The sequence below is a fragment of the Schistocerca serialis genome, chromosome 4 (assembly GCF_023864345.2).
Source record: "Schistocerca serialis cubense isolate TAMUIC-IGC-003099 chromosome 4, iqSchSeri2.2, whole genome shotgun sequence".
NCBI classification, from domain to species: Eukaryota; Metazoa; Arthropoda; class Insecta; order Orthoptera; family Acrididae; genus Schistocerca; species Schistocerca serialis.
Genome location: NC_064641.1, coordinates 283,958,691 through 283,984,811, shown reverse-complemented (window position 1 = coordinate 283,984,811; position 26,121 = coordinate 283,958,691). Strand labels below are relative to the sequence as shown.

At 44.4% G+C, this 26,121-nt stretch overlaps 1 protein-coding gene across 1 annotated transcript in view; it reads right to left on the bottom strand.

The window, feature by feature from the left end:
* LOC126474174 (dual oxidase) overlaps positions 1-26,121 on the bottom strand; it is a 547,064-nt gene that overhangs the window by 72,233 nt on the left and 448,710 nt on the right. Inside the window, exons 10-11 of the mRNA XM_050101634.1 lie at positions 15,417-15,618; positions 3,955-4,266 (exon numbers count right to left, since the gene is read on the bottom strand). Coding sequence (XP_049957591.1) covers positions 3,955-4,266; positions 15,417-15,618 — 514 coding nt within the window. The remainder of the gene's footprint in view (positions 1-3,954; positions 4,267-15,416; positions 15,619-26,121) is intronic.

The window sequence follows — 26,121 nt, the reverse complement described above, 5'->3', positions numbered from 1 at the left end:
GTTCCCTTCTTCTACTCAAGTTGTGTCACAAATTTCTCTTCTCTCCAGTTCTATTCAATTTCTCCTCATTAGTTATTTGAGCTATCCATCTAATCTTCAGCTTTCTTCTGTAGCACCACATTTCGAAAGCTTCTGTTCTCTTCTTGTCTAAACTATTTATCGTCTACGTTTCACTTCCATACATGGCTACACTCCATATAAAAACTTTCAGAAACGACTTCCTGACACTTAAATCTATACTCGATGTTAACAAATCTCTCTTCTTCAGAAACGCTTTCCTTGCCATTGCCAGTCTACATTTTATATCCTCTCTACTTCGACCGTAATCTTTTGTTTTGCTCCCCAAATAGCAAAACCCATTTACTATTTTAAGCGTCTCATTTCCTAATCTAATTCCCGCAGCATCACCCGATTTAATTGGCTCTGAGCACTATGGGACTTAACATCAGAGGTCATCAGTCCCCAGAACTTAGAACTACTTAAACCTAAATAAGCTAAGGACATCATACACATCCATGCCCGAGACAGGATTCAAACCTGCGACCGTAGCAGTCGCGCGGTTCCGGACTGAAGCGCCTAGAACCGCTCGGCCGACCCGATTTAATTCTACTACATTCCATTATACTCGTTTTGCTTTTGTTGCTATTCATGTTATATCCTCCTTTCAAGACACTGTTCATTCCTTTGAGCTGCTCTTCCAGATCCTTTGCTGTCTCTGACAGGATTACAATGTCATCGGCGAACCTCAAAGTTTTTATTTTTTCTCCATGGATTTTAATTCCTACTCCGAATTTTTCTGTTGTTTCCTTTACTGCTTGCTCAATATAGAGATTGAATAACATCGGGGAAGGGCTACAACCCTGTCTCACTCCCTTCCCAACCATTGCTTCCCTTTCATGCCCATCGACTCTTACAACTGCGATCTGGTTTCTATACAAATTGTAAATAGCCTTTCGCTCCCTGTATTTTACCCCTGCCACCTTCAGAATTTGAAAGAGAGAACTGCTTAAATATAACAAACTTTAAGTTTCCTTTATTTTACGTCTATGGTCACAAACGTTTTGTTAACAGATTACCGGTTTCGGTCTATAATGACCATCACCATATCTGCAGCAAAACATGGGGAAAAAAACATAAATACACTCGCACATTGTCTACAGCTTAATAACAATACATAGACCATATTGTCAGTAGCAATTTTCATTATGGTCTATGTATTGTTTTTAAGCTGTAGACAATCTGCGAGTGTATTTATGTTTTTTCTTCGTATTTTTTGCTGCAGATCTGATGATGGTCATTATAGACCGAAACCGGTAATCTGTTAACAAAAAGTTTGTGAGCGTAGACGTAAAGTAAAGGAAACTTACTGCATATACGGGTCACTGTTTTATTCGCGACAAAGTCGCAGCTTGTGAAAACAAACTTTATTAACGTTCTACATCTTTATTCTTCACGTCTATACATTCGTAGCGTGTAACGTGGCGGTGTGTAACGTAACTATGTCAGTGCATGAGAAACAGCGTGCTGTAATCGACTTTCGAATTCAAAGAGTTCGTCCACACGTGGAGCACCCTCTCCTTCAGCATTACAGAGCCAGACGATACATGAGCGCTGCGGCATTTGCGACAGTCCAACGCCTTGGGTTTACTCTCGTCAATCATCCCCCATACAGTCCCGATCTGACCCCATCCGATTTTCATCTGTTTCCGAAACTGAAAGAATACCATCGAGGACTTCAGTTTGATAGAGATGAAGCTGTGCAAGCCGAAGTGGGGTTGTCGCTCCATCAACAAAGCCAGATATTCTACTGTGACTGTATCAAGAAACTGGTCTCCCCTTGGAAGAAATGTGTTCGTCGTCAAGGTGACTACGTTCAGAAATAAATATATAGAGGTGAACAATAAACATGTAGAATGTTAATAAAGTTTGTATTATTTAAAATTTAAAAGGTGGTAAGAGTTTTCACATAAAAAATTCGGAGGAATTTCTTTTCAGCATGCCCTCCTGCTTCTCAAAATAGCAACATGGCAGTGAATACATTTTTTCCAACCAGAGACCAGTTTGACGATACAGTCACTGTAGAATGTTCGACTTTGTCGAGGAAGGCGTAACCTCACCTCTGCTTGTACCGCTTCATCACTATCAAAATGAAGTGCTCCAAGGTGTTCTTTAAGTTCTGGACAGAGATGAAAGTCGGATGTGGCCAAATCGCGACTGTATGGAGCTTGATCGATGACAGTGAACTCAAGGCGTCGGATTGTTACAGATGTCGTAGTGCTCGTTTTTGTTCTGTCGCTGCCATGCTAAGGGAGAGGTTGCTCCACGTATAAACGAACTCTTCGAATTCGTGATTTCTGTTTTCTGAGGGCCTTGCAGTACCTTGCATGAATTCCAAACGCACCACACCTTGAATATCCTAGAACGCTGTGGGCATGACTTTGCCTACTGACGACATAGTCTTGAATTTGTTGGCATCAGTGATCCTTTGTGGACGATTTCCGTTGAGGCTCTCGTTTTTGGGATAAAAACTGTGAATCCATCTTTCACCACCCGTGATTTCGTTCATAGTGAGGTAAAGGACACACCCAAATGCGACAGCTAATTTCTGCTGCCGTTTCATGTCTCTGGCCAACGGCCTTGCTGCAGTTGATACACCGGTTCCCGTGAGATCACCAAAGTTAAGCGCTGTCGGGCGTGGTCGGCACTTGGATGGGTGACCATCCAGGTCGCCATGCGCTGTTGCCATTTTTCGGGGTGCACTCAACCTCGCGATGCCAATTGAGGAGCTACTCGACCGAATAGTAGCGGCTTCAGTCAAGAATACCATCATAACGACCGGGAGAGCGGTGTGCTGACCCCACGCCCCTCCTATCCGCATCCTCCACTGAGAATGAAACGGCGATCGAATAGTCCCGGTCGGCCACTCGTGACCTGAAGACGGAGTGCTTTTTTTGTGTCATGTCTCTACGTCAACCCATCAGATACTGCTGACTCTGTACAACCTTCTGACAATACACACTAATTCACTCTCAAGAGTTGCGTCAGCAGTTAAGGGCCACATGACTTCTTGGTATTAGTTTCACACCATCTACAGCGTTCTAGTGCGACTACTGTGCCCTTTCACGAATGTAAGCTTACTTCTTTTTGCGGTTCCAGTAGGCCAAGAGGCCTATATAATTGGACAGAACTTCATGGATTTTTATACACTCTAGCTGTTGTTAGACGTTATACGTCTAATAGTTTCAAGGATGAACAATATTCCTTCTGGATTTGACATTCGATATTTCTCCACAGTTTTTGGTAAATGATGACTGTAGATGATTCACCTCTTCTTGCTCACTTACCTTATTTCTCATACACACAGCTGTTTTAATTAATCAATTTTTTTGGATGATGGTAAGATTCTTTACAGAGGCCTCTGTCTGTATTTTTGGTTTTCTGTACATCTTATGGCCAAGAGTTGTGCCACATGTTTGACTATATATACATCCTGCAATAAGCTGCCCATTGCTCTCTCTTTAGAAAGTTGAATATTTGCCTTTATGATATTCATATGTACCCAGAAGACATTCCACTCGTCATCAGCATAGGGAACGAAAGTATCGTCCATACAGAAGTATCTCTTAGCTGTTTTTTTATTGTCTGAAGTGCCCAACTTTCATACATCTTCCCATGTAACTTAGCAACAGCTAAACTAAGAAGACCTCCAAGAGGCACTTTAGTCAGCCAGTCAGTTGGTCAGTCAGTCAGTCAGTCAGCGATGCCAACAGACACTGTATACATTTTGTGAAATGGCTCTTGTAAACTGAAGGAATGAGGACAATGGAATGACTTGTTGTATAGAGGTTGACGGGGAATTTGGAGCTGCAAAAGCGCACAAATATCAAATTTCTGAAGCCCAGAAAAGACATTTATATCGTGCATTAAGTGCCTATCCACAGAGATGTATCTTACCTGCGATTCCTCGACGGTGAGCGCATCGTAGCCCTTGAAGCACACGGTGCGCAGCTTTTCGCCCTTCCTGTCGACTGTGTGCATGGCTGCCTCTGGGCCGAAGCGCACCTTCACCAGACGGCGGTGGTTGGCGTGCAGCCACTCCCGGACCGCCATCTTGTCCACGCAGCGCTGCTTCAGCTCCTCCTGGCGCATGCGCAGACGCCGCCTCCTCCTGTTCTGGAGCTTGATCACCCCATAGCCGCAGCCAGCGCACAAGATGGGCACGAAGCCCAGGAACAGGCACGCGTAGATGTACGGGACCTCACTGCCCTGCGGAACAGGTTGAAAGTTAAGCGCTGGCTACAACCTCCAATAAAATTTCAAAGACAGTGTTAATACATTATTGTCTTCTCCAAACGAAAATTGGCTATTGGCAGACCACTACATCTATCCCTGCATCTCCCTGTTCCTCATACCCTGACTTCATTCTAATAACACTGACTTAAGATCCAAACTATCTCTACGTACCCTCTTACATCTGAACTCGTCGCATAACGTCAGAACTCCAAATACAAATTAATCGACCACATTTGAGGGGGTGGTCAAATAATGCCGAACATTCGACTCAGTGGGACCATGGAACGGTTCCTTCAAAAGTAATCACCACATGCGTTAAGTCAATATGCCCACTGCGAGATGATACGATAAATTTCTGTTTCATAGAACGCGGTCGGCCGCTGAGCGATCCACAACTGCACCCACTCTTGCACTTCCTCGATCGACTGAAACCGACATCCGAACACGTCTTTCTTCAGGTCGCCAAAGATGTGAAAATCACATGATGAAAGACTTGAGCTGCACGAAGGATGTTGCACTGTTTCCCAACCAAATCGCTGAAGTGGAGCTTTCGCCCCATTAGCGGTGTTGGGAGGGCGTTAACGTGCAACTACACTCCTGGAAATGGAAAAAAGAACACATTGACACCGGTGTGTCAGACCCATCATACTTGCTCCGGACACTGCGAGAGGGCTGTACAAGCAATGATCACACGCACGGCACAGCGGACACACCAGGAACCGCGGTGTTGGCCGTCGAATGGCGCTAGCTGCGCAGCATTTGTGCACCGCCGCCGTCAGTGTCAGCCAGTTTGCCGTGGCATACGGAGCTCCATCGCAGTCTTTAACACTGGTAGCATGCCGCGACAGCGTGGACGTGAACCGTATGTGCAGTTGACGGACTTTGAGCGAGGGCGTATAGTGGGCATGCGGGAGGCCGGGTGGACGTACCGCCGAATTGCTCAACACGTGGGGCGTGAGGTCTCCACAGTACATCGATGTTGTCGCCAGTGGTCGGCGGAAGGTGCACGTGCCCGTCGACCTGGGACCGGACCGCAGCGACGCACGGATGCACGCCAAGACCGTAGGATCCTACGCAGTGCCGTAGGGGACCGCACCGCCACTTCCCAGCAAATTAGGGACACTGTTGCTCCTGGGGTATCGGCGAGGACCATTCGCAACCGTCTCCATGAAGCTGGGCTACGGTCCCGCACACCGTTAGGCCGTCTTCCGCTCACGCCCCAACATCGTGCAGCCCGCCTCCAGTGGTGTCGCGACAGGCGTGAATGGAGGGACGAATGGAGACGTGTCGTCTTCAGCGATGAGAGTCGCTTCTGCCTTGGTGCCAATGATGGTCGTATGCGTGTTTGGCGCCGTGCAGGTGAGCGCCACAATCAGGACTGCATACGACCGAGGCACACAGGGCCAACACCCGGCATCATGGTGTGGGGAGCGATCTCCTACACTGGCCGTACACCACTGGTGATCGTCGAGGGGACACTGAATAGTGCACGGTACATCCAAACCGTCATCGAACCCATCGTCCTACCATTCCTAGACCGGCAAGGGAACTTGCTGTTCCAACAGGACAATGCACGTCCGCATGTATCCCGTGCCACCCAACGTGCTCTAGAAGGTGTAAGTCAACTACCCTGGCCAGCAAGATCTCCGGATCTGTCCCCCATTGAGCATGTTTGGGACTGGATGAAGCGTCGTCTCACGCGGTCTGCACGTCCAGCACGAACGCTGGTCCAACTGAGGCGCCAGGTGGAAATGGCATGGCAAGCCGTTCCACAGGACTACATCCAGCATCTCTACGATCGTCTCCATGGGAGAATAGCAGCCTGCATTGCTGCGAAAGGTGGATATACACTGTACTAGTGCCGACATTGTGCATGCTCTGTTGCCTGTGTCTATGTGCCTGTGGTTCTGTCAGTGTGATCATGTGATGTATCTGACCCCAGGAATGTGTCAATAAAGTTTCCCCTTCCTGGGACAATGAATTCACGGTGTTCTTATTTCAATTTCCAGGAGTGTAGATGATTCCGTCCGACAGTATTCCAACAGTCCGAGAGCAAAGGGCAAAGCAAACTGTGGAAACTTCCCCGCCAAAGAAATCCAGAGCTAATCATTCATGTTCCAATAAGACCAGGATGATGATATTCTTAGACGGCAAGGTCCTTCGGCTCGCCTAGTCCTTCGATCGTCGAACCACAATCAATGTGTAGCGCTTTGAAGACATTTCGCACAAACAACGACACGCCATAAAGTCAAAACGCCGGAATATCCTCTGTGCAGCTCGGATGCTTCACTGCGTCATTTTTACATCTTTTGCGACCTGAAGAGAGGCATGAGTGGACGTCAGTTTCAGTCGGACGAGGAAGTGCAAGAGTGCGGTTGTGGATTCGTCAGCGGCCGACCGCGTCCCACGAAACAGGGACTGATCGCCTCGTCTCCCAGTGGACAATTGTCTTATCTCGTGTGGGGACAACGTTTGAATAGAACCGCACCGTGGTTCCGTTGTGACGGGAGTTCGGTTTTCATTTGACTGCCCCTTGCAGGCCTTTTGAATAAAATAAACAGCCATGATCTTCACTTTTCTCAGACGATGTAAATAGACTATTAATTTGTTTTAATGTAAACCACCAGGAAACTCATCTCGCCAACATACTCAAAAGAACCCTTCTCTTAAAAATTTAAAATTGGTACTTTATTCGCATTAAAAGAATATGTTTTGTTATCTTCGATAAAAATCGCTTGGCAGAAGTTTACATGTCAATAGTATGGAGCGAAGAAATAAATACAATAAAAGCGCCTTAACTGAAGCCTGAGCTTACTTTTTTTTATCGTTATTACTATTAAAATCTTTGCATCAGATCACCACGAATGATCTATTATTGAAAAGCATAATCGGTGTATTATGAAGAAGCAACATGATAAACAAGGAGGGGCTGTTAGTTAATGTGTAACAAGTATTGCACGAGAGTCGAAGTACAGATTCAGCGCATTCCGATGATTCATTTCTAGCGTATTTTTCGTTTGAGGTCCTTGATGACTACCGCTTGCGTAGACAACATAAATGTTTTTGTAATTAAAGGTTTCGATGTTATTTTTCATCAAATAATGCACGTGGGATATACACATCCTGAAAAAAATGAAGCATCCAGAAGACATGGTCAGATGTCAAATTAACTTTGTACACATTCGCTCCACTGGCGGATATGTAAATGATTTAGAGTTGCACTTCTCAGAGACAGGTAGAGCGGTCACCAGATGGCATTAGTGTTGTTCCTGTTTGGTGTTCATGGGGTAGACGACGAGTGGATTCTGCGAAGGACATGGAGTTGCCGTACACTTGTGTGAGACCACGCTATCGTCTCCTGGCAGAGTACAAAAGGGGCTTTGTTGTACTTAGGTCATTGTTTGGCCTGCTGGTAGAATCGTACAACTCCAGACGTAAACGATGCCCCACGTAATTCTGGTATCTGCAAGAGTCGCTTAATTACGACGTTACTCGAAAATGGTTCAGACAAAGATTACCTGGCTGCTGAAAATCACTTGAATGACGCATTCTAAAAATTACAAGGAGATGTACTTGCAGCCGTTATATTTTTAGAATATGTCGCTGAAATAATTTTCGGTAGCTTAGAGCTCTTGGAAGCAAACAATCTTTGTCTGAAATATTTTCTTGCTGGTTGTTTTTGTGGCCTATACCGCGCAAGCCTCTTTATCTCTGCATAACCACTTCAACCTACATCCATTCCCACCTACTTACCGTATTCAAGCTTCGGACTCCCTCTACAAGACATCGCACACGCCCCACCATTATCAAACTGACGATTTCTCGACACCTCGCGACATGTCCTATCAACCGATACCTTCTTTTAGTCAAGTTTTCCCACGATTATATTTGCTCAGTTCGATTTAGTATCTCCGCATTAGTTTCTCTCTCTGCCCATATAATCTTCAGCATCTTTCCGTAGCACTACATTTCAAAGGAGTCAATTCTCTTCTCGTTTGAACTGTCTGTCATCCACTTTTCGCTTCTGTTCAAGGCAACACTTCAGACGAATACCTTGGCAATAGCCTACCTAAATACTAAATTTATATTCGATGTTAATAAATTTATTATTTTCAGAAACACTTCTCTTGCTTTTGCCAGTCTGTAATTACATCGTCTCTACTTTGTCCACCATATATTTTCTGCTGAAATAGCAACACTCGTCCACTACTTTTAGTGTGTAATTTCCTAATTCCCACAGATACGCCTGATTTATTTGGACAATATTCCTTTACCACTGTTTAACTTTCGTTTACGTTCATCTTGGATTTTTTTTTCAAGACGCAATCCATCATGCCAAAATTAACATAGTTCTTGCAGGCCTTAGGCGGGACAGCCTGTACATCTGCAGATATACTGAATAATCTCATGGTATGTTACAAACTCATGCTTTTTGGAAATAAACGAGTCCAATCTGACTGACTAAAAAGGAAACACGGAAGCGAGGTACAGCCTTCACTGACGACATGCTTATTAAGAAACGGATCTAGTGAATAGGTGTCGTTGATATCAGTGAACAGAATCGAAATACAATGTATAAAGTAGCTTCTAATTTCTGATTACAAATGAGTTAATGTGTGAAATCTATGACGTTAAGCAAGTAAGCGAGGAAAAGTTTAGATAAGGTTTGAAACTGTGTTTAAAGTTTGTTGCAAGTATCTTAGTGGTCTCATTATCACGCGCTGGGTGAGTATAGTTTGAGTAATTTGCGCTCTATGTTAAGGAAAAGCTAATTATTCTCGTGGCTCAAAGTTTATAACATCATATTTCCTGAACTATAAGTCGACAATGATGTAGTTCTGCAGGCACATTCAGTGGTATATGCGGATACTGCCCACAAAACGTGTTGCGAATCGAGTAAGTAGTAGAGAAGTACTACACTCCAAGAAAAAAAAAAAAACCAGGTGCACCACGAAGGAGTTATCCGAATGGGACGGAAATCGTTAGATGTGTTGTACATCTACAGAAAAACTGGATGATTTATTCAAGAAAAAGAGCTTCACAAAATGAGCAAGTCAACAACGCGTTGGTCCACCTGTGACCCTTACGTAAGCAGTTATTCGGCTTGGCGTCATAGAGTTGTTGGATGTCCTCCTGACAGCGTCTCCTGACATGTCCTCGCTGGTCATCGGGGCTCAGTACGACGCGGGACTCATCACTCAAGACAGTTCCACTCCAGTCAATGAGATTCCAGGCCGAAGATGTGTCCCGACGCCCCGGACAGCGGTCGGATACCAGCCGGACTGTTGCCCGCCATACGGCCCGACAGCCACTGTGTTGGTGAGGGCTGCCATTTATTTTCATAGCAGAACCCCTTTCAATGTCATCCGCGGCACCCTTACAGCACAACAGTACGTCGACCATATTCTGCGCCCGTTTTGTTACCCTTCACGGCAAGCCATCCTGGGATTCCATTTCAGCAAGATAATGCCTGACCGCAACGGCGAGAATTTCTATTGCTTGTCTTCGAGCTTGCCAAACCCTACCTTGGCCAGAGGGGTCGCCAGATGTCTCCATAGTTGAGATCGTTTGAAGAATTATGGGCAGTACTTCCAACCATTCCGGGATTTTGAAGACGTAAGAGGGTGTTTTTTTTACGTAAGTACCGTTTTGAAATTAAGAAAAAGACGTGCTAAGATATTTCAATAATTTTATTTTTACATGAAAGCCTGTACTTTAATCTACGCATTGACGCCGTTACAGTCTGATTCTTCCTTGTTTACGTTGTGTACTGAGTGTTTAAGATCCCTCCGATAATCGTGAGTCTCGCCGACTGAGAAGTACGGGCTGATATAACATTTCTTAGTGCTAAAGGCCTAAAAGCGATCGATACTCATCGTGAGATCTGTGCAGTTTACGGAGAAAACATTATGAGTGATGGAATGGTAAGAAAGTGGGTGAGAGCATTTAAAGATGGCCGCACAAATGCGCATGATGAACAACAGAGTGGGCGTCCGTCGGTTGTTAATGAATGTTTGGTGCAGGAAGTGGACAATAAGGTGAGAGAAAACAGACGCTCTACGATTTCCTCCGTGCGGAATGACTTTCCTAATGTTCCTCGTAGTGTTTTGTATGGCATTGTGACCGAGCACTTGAATTACCGCAAATTGTGCGCTCGTTGGGTACCGACAATGTTGACGGATCTGCACAAAACCAAACGTTTAGACAGTGCATTGACTTTCCTTGAGCGGTACCACAACGGCGCTGATGATTTCTTAAGCCAAATTGTTACGGGCGATGAAACATGGGTGGCCTACGTCTCTCCAGAATCAAAGCAAACAGTCCATGGAAGTTGAGCAAGGGCATCGTTTTGCTGCATGACAATGCCCGTCCGCATGTGGCGAATCAGACCAAAGATCTCATCACGTCTTTTCGATGGAAAACTCCATATCATCCTCCGTACAGCCCCGATCTTGCGCCCAGTGACTTGCACTTAAAGAAACACCTGGGCGGTCAGCGTCTTCAGGACGATGACGAAGTCAAAACAGTGGTGATGCAGTGGTTAACAAGTCAGGCGGCAGACTTCTATGAGGAGGGTATTCAAAAACTGGTACAATGTTATGACAAGTGCCTCAATATTGACGGAAATTATGTAGAAAAGTAGATTAAGGTACAGGCTTTCATGTAAAAATAAAATGATTGAGATATCTTAGCACGTCTTTTTTTAACTTCAAAACGGTACTTAACTTAAAAAACACGCCTCGTAAAGCGGCAAGTGGACAGAATTGGGTACGATATCTCAACGGCATACAACGACTCTATCAGTCGATGTCAAGCCAAATAAGTGCTTGCATAAGGGCCACAATGCCTTGCATAAGCACCAGAGATGGATAAATGCATTATTAACTTGCTCAATTTGTGATGCTCTTTCTCTTGAATAACTCATCCAATTATTCTGAAATTGTAATCGTTTGTTTGTCTGTACATGTGCATCATATCTACCGATTTTCGTGCCATTCGGATAATTCCTCCGTAATGTGTCTTTTCTTGTCTTAGAGCGTAAATTAAAACGCCATGCCTGATGTGGCAGTTTAATTGAATGAACAACAAAAGTGTAGTAAGGGATAAACATTTTTTCTTTCCTTATTTTGTGAGAGCTTTCAGCGGGAAAATGTTTCGTAAAGGTTTGAAAGTAAGTACTGCCATTGTCAAATACTGGTTGAATATAATATGGGTATTTGTGCGCTGAGAGAAACGCAGTTTCTAACTGTAATACTTATCTTCCTGTTAAAACCTAAAACATAAGACTATAACGCTTAAAAAGTAGATTATGACTGCATTTTCAATTTTTAGAGTCGGTCAATAATCAAACAAATCATTGAAAATCAAATTCTTGTTGCCTGTGTAAGCAGGGTGAGAGGCAGCCTGCAAACAGTACTGGGTGTCGTGAGCTGGGTTAGCCGTTTAGTATAAGGGTTGACGAAAAAGTTTCCTTGGAAGGCCACACTAACCCCTCGCCTACAAGTCATTTTTTGTATACCGGCATCAGTGTCACACTGGGTTGAATGTAAGCTGCTGTGATGCCCTCATATGGAAACTTTTTGGTCATGCCTTATAATGTAGATAGCGTCTACATTTTAAGCTTTGATTCATAATCAAAACGTCTTCGGTCCTGGGTTCGATCCCCGCCACTGCCTAAATTTTGATAAATAATCAGAATTGGCGGCCGAAGACTTCCGACATAAGAAGTCAGCCTCATTCTGCCAACGGCCTTGTCAAAGAGGGCGGAGGAGCGGATAGAGGTTCAGGGCACTCTCTTGTCCTAGGGGTGGGAAATTGCCCCTAAAGGCGGAAGAATCAGCGATGATCAACGACATGAGGATGCAGAAGGCAATGGAAACCACTGCATTAAAGACACGTAACGTGTCCACAGGACATGTGGCCTGTAATTGAAGAAGTATCATGATGATCTCTCCATTGGCAAAAGATTCCGGAATAGTCCCCCATTCGGATCTCCGGGAGGGGACTGCCAACGGGAGGTTACCATGAGAAAAAGATTGAATAATCAACGAAAGGATAACGTTCTACGAGTCGGGGCGTGGAATGTCAGAAGCTTGAACGTGGTAGGGAAACTAGAAAATCTGAAAAGGGAACTGCAAAGGCTCAATCTAGATATAGTAGGGGTCAGTGAATTGAAGTGGAAGGAAGACAAGGATTACTGGTCAGATGAGTATCGGGTAATATCAACAGCAGCAGAAAATGGTATAACAGAGGGTGTGTTACTGTGAACAGTTCAGTGACCGGGTTGTTCTAATCAGAATCGACAGCAGACCAACATCGACAACGATAGTTCAAGTATACACGCCGACGTCGCAAGCTGAAGGTGAGCAGATAGAGAAAATGTATGAGGATATTGAAAGGGTAATGCAGAATGTAAAGGGGGACGAAAATCTAATAGTCATGGGCGACTGGAATGCAGTTGTAGGGGAAGGAGTAGAACAAAAGGTTACAGGAGAATATGGGGTTGGGACAAGGAATGAAAGAGGAAAAAGACTAATTGAGTTCTGTAACAAGTTTCAGCTAGTAATAGCGAATACTCTGTTCAAGAATCACAAGAGGAGGAGGTATACTTGGAAAAGGCCGGGAGATACGGGAAGATTTCAATTAGATTACATCATGGTCAGACAGAGATTCCGAAATCAGATACTGGATTGTAAGGCGTAGCCAGGAGCAGATATAGACTCAGATCACAATATAGTAGTGATGAAGAGTAGGCTGAAGTTCAAGACATTAGTCAGGAAGAATCAATACGCAAAGAAGTGGGATACGGCAGTACTAAGGAATGACGAGATACGTTTAAAGTTCTCTAACGCTATAGATACAAAAATAAGGAATAGCGCAGTAGGTAGTACAGTTGAAGAGGAATGTACGTCTCTAAAAAGGGCCATCACAGAAGTTGGGAAGGAAAACATAGGTACAAAGAAGGTAGCTGCGAAGAAACCATGGGTAACAGAAGAAATACTTCGGTTGATTGATGAAAGGAGGAAGTACAAACATGTTCCGGGAAAATCAGGAATACAGAAATACAAGTCGCTGAGGAATGAAATAAATAGGAAGTGCAGGGAAGCTAAGACAAAATGGCTGCTGGAAAAATGTGAAGACATCGAAAAAGATATGATTGGCGGAAGGACAGACTCAGCATACAGGAAAGTCAAAACAAGCTTTGGTGACACTAAAAGCAACGGTGGTGACATTAAGAGTGTAACGGGAATTCCACTGTTAAATGCAGAGGAGAGAGCAGATTGGTGGAAAGAATACGTTGAAAGCCTCTATGAGGGTGAAGATTTGTCTGAAGTGATAGAAGAACAAACAGGAGTCGATTTAGAAGAGATAGGGGACCCAGTATTAGAATCGGAATTTAAAAGAGCTTTGGAGGACTTACGGTCAGATAAGGCAGAAGGGATAGATAACATTCCGTCAGAATTTCTAAAATCATTGGGGGAAGTGGCAACAAAACGACTATTCACGTTGGTGTGTAGAATATATGAGTCTGGCGACATACCATCTGACTTTCGGAAAAGCATCATCCACACAATTCCGAAGACGGCAAGAGCTGACAAGTGCGAGAATTATCGCACAATCAGCTTAACAGCTCATGTATCGAAGCTGCTTACAAGAATAATATACAGAAGAATGGAAAAGAAAATTGAGAATGCACTAGGTGACGATCAGTTTGGCTTTAGGAAAAGTAAAGGGACGAGAGAGGCAATTCTGACGTTACGGCTAATAATGGAAGCAAGGCCAAATGGTTCAAATGGCTCTGAGCACTATGGGACTCAACTGCTGAGGTCATTAGTCCCCTAGAACTTAGAACTAGTTAAACCTAACTAACCTAAGGACATCACAAACATCCATGCCCGAGGCAGGATTCGAACCTGCGACCGTCGCGGTCTTGCGGTTCCAGACTGCAGCGCCTTTAACCGCACGGCCACTTCGGCCGGCAGGAAGCAAGGCCAAAGAAAAATCAAGACACTTTCATAGGATTTGTCGACCTGGAAAAAGCGTTCGACAATATAAAATGGTGCAAGCTGTTCGAGATTCTGAAAAAAGTAGGGGTAAGCTATAGCGAGAGACGGGTCATATACAATATGTACAACAACCAAGAGGAAATAATAAGAGTGGACGATCAAGAACGAAGTGCTCGTGTTAAGAAGGGTGTAAGACAAGACTGTAGCCTTTCGCCCCTACTCTTCAATCTGTACATCGAGGAAGCAATGATGGAAATAAAAGAAAGGTTCAGGAGTGGAATTAAAATACAAGGTGAAAGGGTATCAATGATACGATTCGCTGATGACATTGCTATCCTGAGTGAAAGTGAAGAAGAATTAAATGATCTGCTGAACGGAATGAACAGTCTAATGAGTACACAGTATGATTTGAGAGTAAATCGGAGAAAGACGAAGGTAATGAGAAGTAGTAGAAATGAGAACAACGAGAAACTTAACATCAGGATTGATGGTCACGAAGTCAATGAAGTTAAGGAATTCTGCTACCTAGGCAGTAAAATAACCAATGACGGACGGAGCAAGGAGGACATCAAAAGCAGACTCGCTATGGCAAAAAAGGCATTTCTGGCCAAGAGAAGTCTACTAACATCAAATACCGGCCTTAATTTGAGGAAGAAATTTCTGTGGATGTACGTCTGGAGTACAGCATTGTATGGTAGTGAAACATGGACTGTGGGAAAACCGGAACAGAAGAGAATCGAAAGAATCGAAGCATTTGAGATGTGGTGCTATAGACGAATGTTGAAAATTAGGTGGACTGATAAGGTAAGGAATGAGGAGGTTCTACGCAGAATCGGAGAGGAAAGTAATATGTGGAAAACACTGATAAGGAGAAGGGACAGGATGATAGGACATCTGCTAAGACATGACGGAATGACTTCCATGGTACTAGAGGGAGCTGTAGAGGGCAAAAACTGTAGAGGAAGACAGAGATTGGAATACGTCAAGCAAATAATTGCTACTCTGAGATGAAGAGGTTAGCACAGGAAAGGAATTCGTGGCGGGCCGCGTCAAACCAGTCAGTAGACTGATGACAAAAAAAAAAAAAAAAAAAAAAAAATGTAGTCTGTGGCACACCTCGAAGTAGTCGTGTCCCTTGAGGTACTTGCAGGGCTCGAGCAGGCTGGCGTTGAGCTGCACGGGCTGCGGGCAGGGGTCGCTGGCCGTCCAGAAGAAGACGTTCCGCTGGATGTCGTCGGGCCCCACGTCGGTGCTGTTCACGATCACGTCGTACAGCCGCACGCGACGGATCTCCGCGATCTCCTCCTCGCTGAAAATGCTGCACCGCCACCAGCACGATAGCATTACAACCACGACACAGCGACTAACTCGTGTCCAGTACAAATGATTGTTACAATAAGAGCGCAAGATGTGAATCTTAAACGAAACAGGGCATTCTGTAGCAAAGCATGGTAATATTTACTGATTTTTAATGTAGACATTTGAGAATTATGTAGTGAGCAACACACACGGTAAATGACCTTCACAGCTTTATTGGCACTCTTGTCGTGAAATTTTTAATAGCGGTTTTATATAAATGTAGAGATATTTCGTTTAATTTCGCCTTATAATGCTTGGGTGGCCGTGGGCTTGTTGATGTTAATCCGAGACTTAAAACTAAACAGAAAAAAGTCAATAAGTGAATCACACATGTATTGCAACTATTTCCGCCCATGTCCTTTTCCTAGTCTGTTACATATGGAAAGAAAGAGCCAGCCATGATAAAACTATTCCAACTTGTATGTAAGATATATGAGACAGGCGAAATAGCCTCAGACTTCAAAAAGAATGTAATTATTCTAACTGCAACGAAAGCAGGTGCTGACAGATGTGAATATTACCGAACCGTCAGTTCAATAAGTCATGGTTGCAAGATACTGACACGCACCATATACGGAAGAATGGAGAAATTTGTAGCAGCAGACCTCGGAGAAGATCAGTTTGGGTTCCAGAGAAATGTAGGGACATGCGAGACCATAAGACCCGAAGACTTATCTTTGAAGATAGTCTGAGGAAAGGGATTTGTAGACCTAGACAAAGCTTTTGACAATGTTGACTGGAAAACACTCTTCGAAGTCCTGAAGGTGGGAGGGGTAAAATGCAGGGAGCGACGGGTTATTTGCAACTTGTACAGAAACCAGATAGCAGTTATAAGAAGCGAAGGGCATGAAAGGAAAGCGGTGGTTGAGAAGGGTGCGAGGGTTGCAGGCTGCTCCCGCTGTTGTTCAATCTGTACATTGAGCAAGCAGTAAGGGAATCCAAAGAAAAATATGGAGTAGGATTTAAAGTTGAAGGACAAGAAATAAAAATTTTGAGGTTTGCCGATGTCCATACAAAGGACTTGGAAGACCAATTGAACAGAATGCACAGTCCCTCGCAAGGAGAACTGAAAATGAACAACAACAATAACAACAACAGCAAAACACGGGTAATGGAATGCTGGTAGGATTAAATAGGGAAGTGAGGCAACAGTAGCAGTCAATGCGTTTTGCTATTTATGCATCAAAATAACTGAGAATGGCCGAAGTAAAGAGGATACAAAATGCGGACTGGCAATAGTAATAAAAGGAAAATTTGTTAACATTGAATATAAAATTAAGTGTTAGGAAATCTTTTCAGAGGTATTTTACAAACGTGAAATGTGGACGAAAAACTCTTGAGACAAGAAGAGAACAGAAGATTTCGAATTGTGGTGCTATAGTAAAATATTAAAAATTAGATGGATAGATCCAATAACTCCAGAGTAGATGCTGAACTGAACCGGGGGAAAAAGAAATTTGTGAAAAAGCTCAAATAAAGGAAGAGATCAGTTGATCCTGAGATGTGAAGAAATCATGACTCCCTATGAACTGCAATCTGAAAAGCAGTTCTACAAACGAATGTTAAAAACGAAGGGTATGGATAAAGAACAAAATGAAGAGGTAGTAGAAAGCATACTGAGCGTAACAAAACGACACTGTCAAATTTCGTGAGGTTGTAGAGGATGCCTGGGGGGGGGGGGGGGGGGGGGGGCTATACAGAGGATAGGAAGTCTTGCCCGGAAACGCCATCCAACGATGTTACAGAGGCTAGGCCACAAAATATAGTAGTGCGTTTCGTTACAGATTCATTTAGTAAGCACGAAAGAGTCACAGAGATGATCGAGCAATTGCTGTGGCAGATGCTACAAGAAAATCGTTCTGCATCACGATACAGACTATTGTTAAAGTTCAAACAGCACACGTTAACAGAAGAGTTAACAAATATACTGCTTTCTTCTTCGTGGATCTCTCGAAAATACCATGAAGATAAAGAGAGATTCGAGCCCACAAGGAGGCTTACTGGCAACTCTCTTCCCGCTATCTATTCGCGACTGGAACAGGAAAGGGTGCACAAAGTACCCTCCACCACACGCCGAAAGTGGCTTGCGGAGTGCAGATGTAGACGGCAAATGGTCTGCGAGCAGTGCGTGGACCAGCAACATTTATCTTCTTGAATACTGTCAGGTATTCAACTAAATACATAGGGAATACAATTGTGAACAACGTAAAGTGGAACCATCACATAGTAAATTTTGCGTTTTGTGGGGAATGCGAACCAAAGACAGCGCTTTTTTGGCAGAAGGTGGAGCAGATCTACTAAAGAGACCGCATACGTTACGCTTGTGCATCCTCTTCTAGGAAATGGCTGCGCGCTATGGGATCTTTACGAGATAAGATTGACGGAGTACATCGAAAAAGTTCAAAGAATGGCAATTCGTTTTGCGTTATCGCAATACAGGAGATAGGGTAAAATGAATATGAAAGCTTGTCGGGGGACAGTCATTAAAAAAAAAAAAGAAGACCGTTTTCGTTGCGGCGAGGTCTTTTCACGAAACTTACCACCAAATTTCCCCTCCAAACTACGAAAATATTGTGCTGACTTCCTCCTACAGAGGGAGATACGGCATCGTGGTGAAATAACAGCAAGCAGAGTTTTTTTTTTTTTTTTTTTTTTTTTTTCTTTATTGAATTTCAATTCCCCCCAAAGGGGGCGGGCTGGCAGCAGCTTAGGACGCCGCTCTGCAGCCTACAGATTTTCTGACAAAGAGCAGGAGAATAAATAATAATAAAAAACAGGCGATAAAATCGGGGACTTAGTGAGTAACAAGGTGAAAAGAAAATGGGGAAATTAAAACAAGCAACAGAGGGATGATGAAGCGAATAAAAATACATACGGAGCAGACAGGGAAAACAATAGACAGTTAAAAAAAAAAAAAAAAAAAACACGGCGACAGTCTGGATTCTGTTCGCAAAGTATATAAAATTCACACCCAGCGACAGCATGGTTTCTGTTCGCAACACAACACTGAATAGGCACTAGAACACAGCACGAAAAAGTCGGCAAAGGTGACACCACAGTCGAGAGCAGGTGGGGGGAAACTGGACAGGAGATGGGAAAACAAAAGGGGGGAAAGGAGAGTAAAAGCGAAGGGGGGGGGGGGGAACCGGGAAAGGAGCTGATGGAGGATGAGGACCCATAAGAGGGGTAGGGGGCAGACGCAACAGGGAGGGGGGTAGGTAGAGGAGGGGAATACAAAAGGACTGGGGGGGAGAAGGGAGGTAGGGAGAGCCGTAGTGGGGAGGAAACAGGACGGAAGGGGGGGGGGGGAAGAGGGAGCCCAGGGAAAGGACAGAGGAAAGGAGGGGGAGGGAGGATCAGAGTTGATAGGAAGGATAAATGGAGGGAGAGAGGGCATCATCCGGGAGGGGGAGCTGATGGAAGCCACCTTGGGAAAGGAGATGGAGGGTGTAGAGATGGAGGGTAGGGGGGACACAACGGTGAAGACGTGGCAGGGGGCAAGGATGGGAGAGGAGAGGAGCAACCAGGGGGTGAGGGGGTTCAAGACGGCGGGAGGTGTAGAGGATGCGGATATGTTCGAGGAAGAGGAGCAGATGGGGGAAAGGAATGAGATCATAGAGGATCCGCGTGGGGGACGGGAGGCGGATACGGAAGGCGAGGCGGAGTGCATGACGCTCAAGGATCTGGAGGGACTGATAGAATTTGGGGGGGGCAGATATCCAGGCAGGACTGGCATAACAGAGGATGGGACGGATTAAGGATTTGTAGGTGTGGAGGATGGTGGAGGGGTGCAACCCCCATGTCCGGCCAGAGAGGAGTTTGAGGAGGCGGAGGCGGTTGTGGGCTTTGGATTGGATGGATCGGAGATGAGGGATCCAGGTGAGGTGACGGTCAATGGTGAGGCCAAGGTAGGTGAGGGTGGGGGTGAGACGGACAGGACGTGCGCAGACAGTAAGGGAGAAATCCAGGAGCCGGAAGGAGCGAGTGGTACGACCTACGATGATTGCCTGGGTCTTGGAAGGATTTAGTTTCAGGAGCCATTGGTTACACCATGCAGAAAAAAGGTCAAGGTGATTCTGGAGAAGGCGTTGGGACCGTTGGAGGGTAGGAGCGAGGGCGAGGAATGCGGTGTCATCAGCATATTGCAAGAGGTGCACTGGAGGGGGGGGGAGGGGGTTGGGGCATATCGGCCGTGTACAGGAGGTAGAGGAGAGGGGAGAGGACAGAGCCCTGGGGCACACCGGCAGAGGGGTAGAAGGTGCGGGAATTGGCATGATGGATGGTAACGTAGGAGGGGCGGCGCAAGCAGAGCTCGCGCCGCAAGATTTATGTGTCCACTTTTAGCATGTACTGTTTGAGAGTGAACTGTTGAAAAATAGAGTGGGTCTATGATACGTTACCGATATTCAACGGCTTCAGCACCTCAGTACTATATTTTACTTATTTTAAACCTCATTAGTCAACTTTATATCCTTTTAGGGCTCTTGCCATTGGCAATTTCATCTTCCCTGGTTGTCTCAGCACAATTATGTGTAGTCTGCCCCAATTTCTGGTAAGGATTACTCACAGAACAAAGGGTTCCATTGTAAATCCACTTCAGTTGTGAATGATATTTCATTGGATGACTACTTTCGGTGAATTTTAGCTCCATCGTCGGGTGCCATACAGTGGTTTGTTAAGTCATAGGTGTGGGAATGGCAGGCCAGTTAATCACAACAGATCCAACTGGCGTCTTTTAGGAAGCGCAGGAGCAGCAAGAGGGCGCTTTCCTCACCAATACATAATGAACTGACAAACTTCATGTGATCGTAGGTGGTGTTTTCAAAAACTAACTGAGGATGAGCGCTATTTCAGAAATGTCATCCAATGGCACTACAGGCCTTCGATAGAGCGAACGCCTGCTAGATAGGCCACCCTTTCGGCACCAAACGTGAGCGTGTAACGGATTGCAAGTGGATCTTCTCGCTAAAGGCACACCTCTACGTGATTACAATACATTCTTAAGTGTTAGGCGGAGGGCTCATAGAGCCACTCTCAGATTCTTCGAACCCGTTGCTTAAATTATGAATAAAAGTCATTAGCAATAGCGGGTGAAGTCCGGCATAAGAAATCACTCTAGTTCCTCCAACGGCCTTTTCAAAGAGGAGCGGACAGATGTTCAGGGCACTCTCTTGCCCTTGGGGTGGGAAACAGCCACAAAGCTCGGAAGAATCATCAATGATCAACGGCATGAGGATGCATAAGGCAATGGAAATTACTACTTTAAAGACAAATAATGTGTATCCTCAGGACAAATGATCTGCAATTGAAAAAGTGCCATGATGATGTCTCCATTGGCAAAAGATTCCTAATAAGACTCTCATTCGGGAGGGGACTGCCTAGGGGGAGATGACAATGAGAAAAGGATGGAATAATCAACGGAAAGGTAACATTCTACGACCTGGTACATGGAATGCCAGAAATGTTAACGTAGTAGGAAAGTTAGAAATTCTGAAAAGGGAAATACAAAAGCTCAATTTACAACCACTATTTGGAAAGTAAGTTCCGATTGGTCGCGAAATGGAAACCACAGTGAAAATCAAAAATGTTTTATTTGGAACAGTCAGCTACACCTATCAGCTACATTTCTATATAGTCTCTGCTACGACTTAGAAATTTGTCGTACCGTTGTACCAAATTTCCAATACCGTCGTCATAGAAGGAAGCCGCCTGTGCTTTCCACCAGTTCTCTGTGCTGGTCTATGGCTCGTTATCTGTGCCAGCGGTTCATGTGAGCAGAGATGAAACTAAGAGGGAGCCAATTACGGCCTGTATTGTGGGTCATCAGACACTTCCCATCGAGAACGCTGCAGGAGCGCCGTGCGGGGTAGCCGCGCGGTCTATGGCGCCTTGTCACGGTCCGCGCGGTTCCGCCCCGTCGGAGGTTCGACTCCTCGCTGGGGCATGGGTGTGTGTGTGCTGTTCTTAGCGTAAGTTAGTTTAAGTTAGATTAAATAGTGCGTAAGCTTAGGGGCCGATGACCTCAGCAGTTTGGTCCCTTAAGGGCTTACCACAAATTTACAAAAAATACTGTAGCAGCATTTTCATCGCCCCTGTGGAGTCCGGCCGAGAGTTGTCATGACGAAGGAAATGCATGATTATGTGGGCTGCTGCATGACATCAAGCATACTCTCTTGCCAGGCCCTCATGCTTGGCGAGAGACGCTATTTCCTACATATCTTTACGTGTTCGCTGTGCGTTCAGAACTGTAAACAGTGATGTGATAAAATCATCGGGCATATTGGAAACGCCGCCCAATCCATATGTGCAAAGTTTTATCGGATTTTCAGTACGGTTTCCATTTTGCGCCCGATCGGACCTTACTTTCCGAATAGCCCTAGTAGATATAGTGGCAAGCTGAAGATGAAGAGATAGAGAAAGTAAATGACGATGTTGAACTAGTATTTCAGCACCTAAATGGAGATGAATATAATCATGGGGGATTAGAAGGTGGTCATAGGGGAAGGAATAGAAAAGAGGGTTACTGGAGAATATGGTCTAGACAGTAGGATGAGAGAGAAGAAAGACAAAATGAGTTCTGCAATAAATTTGAGATGGTAAGAGCTAATATGCTGTTCAATGATCATAGAGGAGGACGTATATTTGGGAAAGACCCATAGACACTGGAAGATCGCAACTGGATTACATCATGCTCAGACAGAGATTCTCAAACCAGACATAGTAGTGTAAGGACTACCCAGGAGTAGATATAGACCCGGATCATAATTTAGTAATGATGAAGAGTTGACATAAGTTTAAGAGAATCGCACAGAAGATACAGTGCGGAAGGAACTGATACTGAAGTACTGAGGATTGATGAGACGCGTTTGAAGTGCGCTAAGGATGTGGATATGGTGATAAGAAGAATAACAGTAGGCAGGTAACTTGAAGAGGAGTGATATAATTAAAAATGGCAGTCACAGATGTGGTACGGTCAGACATAGATACAAGGAAGGTAACTCCGAAGGAACCTTGTGTAAGAAAAGAAATGCTTCATCTGACCGACGCATGGAGGAAGTATAATAATGTTCAGGGCAAGAAAGGAATACAGCAATATGAATGACTTAGGAATGAAATAAACAGGAAGTGCAGGGCAGCCAAGGCGAAATACTGCAAGGAAGATGTGAAGAAATCGAAAAATAACTGATCGTCGGAAGTTCTCAACTCAGCAAGGCGAAAAGTGAAAATAACCTTCGATACAATTCAAACTAAGGGTGGTAACATTAAGAGTGCAATGATAATTCTATTACTGAAGTCAGAGTAAAAAGAAGGTAGATGGAGAGAGGAGAGTACACTGAAGGCATCTACGAGGAGGAAGACTTGTCTCACTGCCTGACATGAGAAACTGGAGTCGATAGATGAGACATAGAGTCAGAACATAAAAAAAGCCTTGGGAGGGAAGACAAAGGAGAAATAACATTCCAACTGAATTGTGGGAAATGGCAACCAAGCTGCTGTTCAAGTTAGTGTGTAGAATCCACGAGACTGGCGATGTACCTACAGATTTTCGGGAAAAATACCATGTACACAGTTCTGAAGATAGCAAAGGCAGATGGGTGCGAAAACTATCACATAGTTGGGTTAACTTCTTATGCATTCATGGTGCTGACAATAATAATATACAGAAGAATGGAAAAGAAAACTGAAGATCTTTTAGATGACGATCAGTTTGGCTATAGGAAAAGTAAAGCTACCAGAGAAGCAGTTTTGACTTTGCTCTTGTTAATGAAAGTAAGATTGAAGAAAAGATTCGTTCCTACAATTTGTACATGTAGAAAAAGCGTTTGACAAAGTGAAATGGTGCAAGTTGTTAGAAATTCTGAGAAAAATAGGAGTAAGGTACAAGGAAAGACACATGATATACAATATGTAAAATATGTACCATATATAAGAGAACAATAAGAATGGAAGACCAAGAACGAACTGCTCGGATTAAAAATGGTGTGAGACAGGGATGTAGTGTTTCGCCGCTACTGTTCAATCTATACCTCGAAGAAGCAATGACAGAAATAAAAGAAAGGTGAAGAGCAGGATTAAAATTCAGGGTTAAAGGATGTCATTGATAAGATACACTGATGGCATTGCTATCCTCAGTGAAAGTGAAGAAGAATTACAGTGTCTGTTGAATGGAGTGAACAATCTGATGAGTACAGAATATGGATTTAGACTAAACCGGAGAAAGACAAAAGTAATGAGAATCAGCAGAAATGCAAATAGTGAGAAACTTAACGTGAAAGTTGGTGGTCACGAAGAGGACGAAATTAAGCAATTCTGCTACCTCGCAAGCAAAATAACCCATGACGGACGAAGCAGGGAGGATATAAGAAGCAGACTAGCACAGACAGAGAGGGCGTTCCTGGCCAAGAGAAATCTACTGGTATCAAACGTAGACCTTAATTTGGGAATGTACGTTTGGAGCACAGACTTGTTTGATAGTGAATGATAGACAGTGGTAAAACGGGAACAGAAGAGAATCGAGGCGTTCGAGATGTTGTGCTACACTGGAATGTTGAAAGTGAGGTGGACTGATAAGAAGTGCCGAGGTTCTCCGCAGAACAGACGAAGAAAGGAACAAATGGAAAACACTGACAAGAAGAATGGACAGAATGCTTAAACATGTGTTGAGATGGTACTAGAGGGAACTGTAGATGATAGCTGAAGACAGAAACTGGAAATTTAAAGAAACAGTGGGCGCTATCGAGTGAAACAAAGCTAAGCGGCTTACAAACCACAATTCCTACTGAATTATATTCTGATCCGCAGTAATATGAAAGTATCAGTTATGAACGAGAAATGACGCCATGTCAAATATGCAGCCACTGTAATATTTTTGTATTGAGGTAGGAGAATAAGGCGTTCGAAATACACTGATGAGGCAAAACATTATGGCCGTCTCCTTAATAGCGTAAACTCTGGAATACAATATAGTACCGATTATGAGTGGCATAGATGCGAGAAGTCCTTGGTATGTTTCAGGGTAAACGTGGCGCTAGATTCCATTGCCATCGGGGAAGGTATCAAGTACGAAGGGATGTAACTGGGTCGCAGAAATTTTCACGTAGTCAAAAACTGTCGACTTTTATTAGATTACCACAGGTCCCTTGGAATTCCAGACGACTGTCCCCCACGGCATAACACTGTCCTCACCCTCGTGCGTTTGTGGCATGTCTCGGACAGACGTTCGCCTGAATGACGTCGGTTCTGACACAACCACAGACCTTGTATAGCAAGAAACGTTATTCATCCGACAAGGCGATACGTTTCAATCAATCCACGGTGAAATTTCGATGATCTAATTCCAACGGTGTCGTTGGGCCAACATGGGAACACGTAGGATTCGTTTGCTGCAGAACCACGTGTTCCACAATGTGCACTGGACGGTGTATCCGAAGCACTTGTGCTGCACCAGCATTGTAAACTGTTGTCAGATGTGCCACAGTTCTCCGCATATCCTGCTTTAGAGAGGGGGAAGCTTCAGACATCCATGTCCTATGATGAGGTGAGGATGCCCAACTCATTGTCGCCTACTCGTTTCACCGTCCTTGAACCACTTTCCACAGGTGCAGCGGCAAGCGAACTTCCGATCAGGTTCACCGTACGCGATTGCTTGTTTCCAGGTGTTGGGCCATAACAATCTGCCCTTTGTCAAAGTCTCTTACGTCAGTGGATTTTCCAATTTGCGACATGTATGTTCGATGATTCCCCAATAATCTACTCTCTGCTTATACAGGGTGGTCCATTGATCATGACGGGGCCAAATATCTCACGAAATAAGAGTCAAACGAAAAATCTACAAAGAACGAAACTCGTCTAGCTTGAAGGGGGAAACCAGATGGCGCTATGGTTGACCCGCTAGATGGCGCTGCCAGAGGTCAAACGGATATCAACAGCGATTTTTTTAAATGGGAACCCCCATTCTTATTACATATTCGTGTAGTAGGTAAAGAAATATGAATGTTTTAGTTGGACCACTTTTTTCGTTTGGTGATGGCACTAGGAGATGGTTTGGCGCGAAGATGTGAGTCATTAGTGCCGGGGCATGGCAGCAGAACAGATCTCGATTGACCGCCTTCCACAATCGCGCAAAAAGAATGAAGCATTCTGTGGAAAGAATATAGAGAATCGTCTCACAGCCATCAAACGAGTAGAACGTGTATGTGAGTGAGCAAAGTGAAAATTTTAAAGTTTAGGATTATCTTCGTACCGGGGGAGTTGTTATATAATTAAGTGACGATCGTGCAACAAAGAATCGGTAACGGTAAACTCATACAAGCTCGTGGCAGATGAGTGACTGTAATTGTTGTGTGAATGCAATCAGAATAAATAGGGACGCGTTACTTGAATTACAAGTGGAATAAATTAACTGTGCCTAACAAAAGTGTTCGCATATTACAACCTCTGCGTTATTGTTAGAATATCTTGG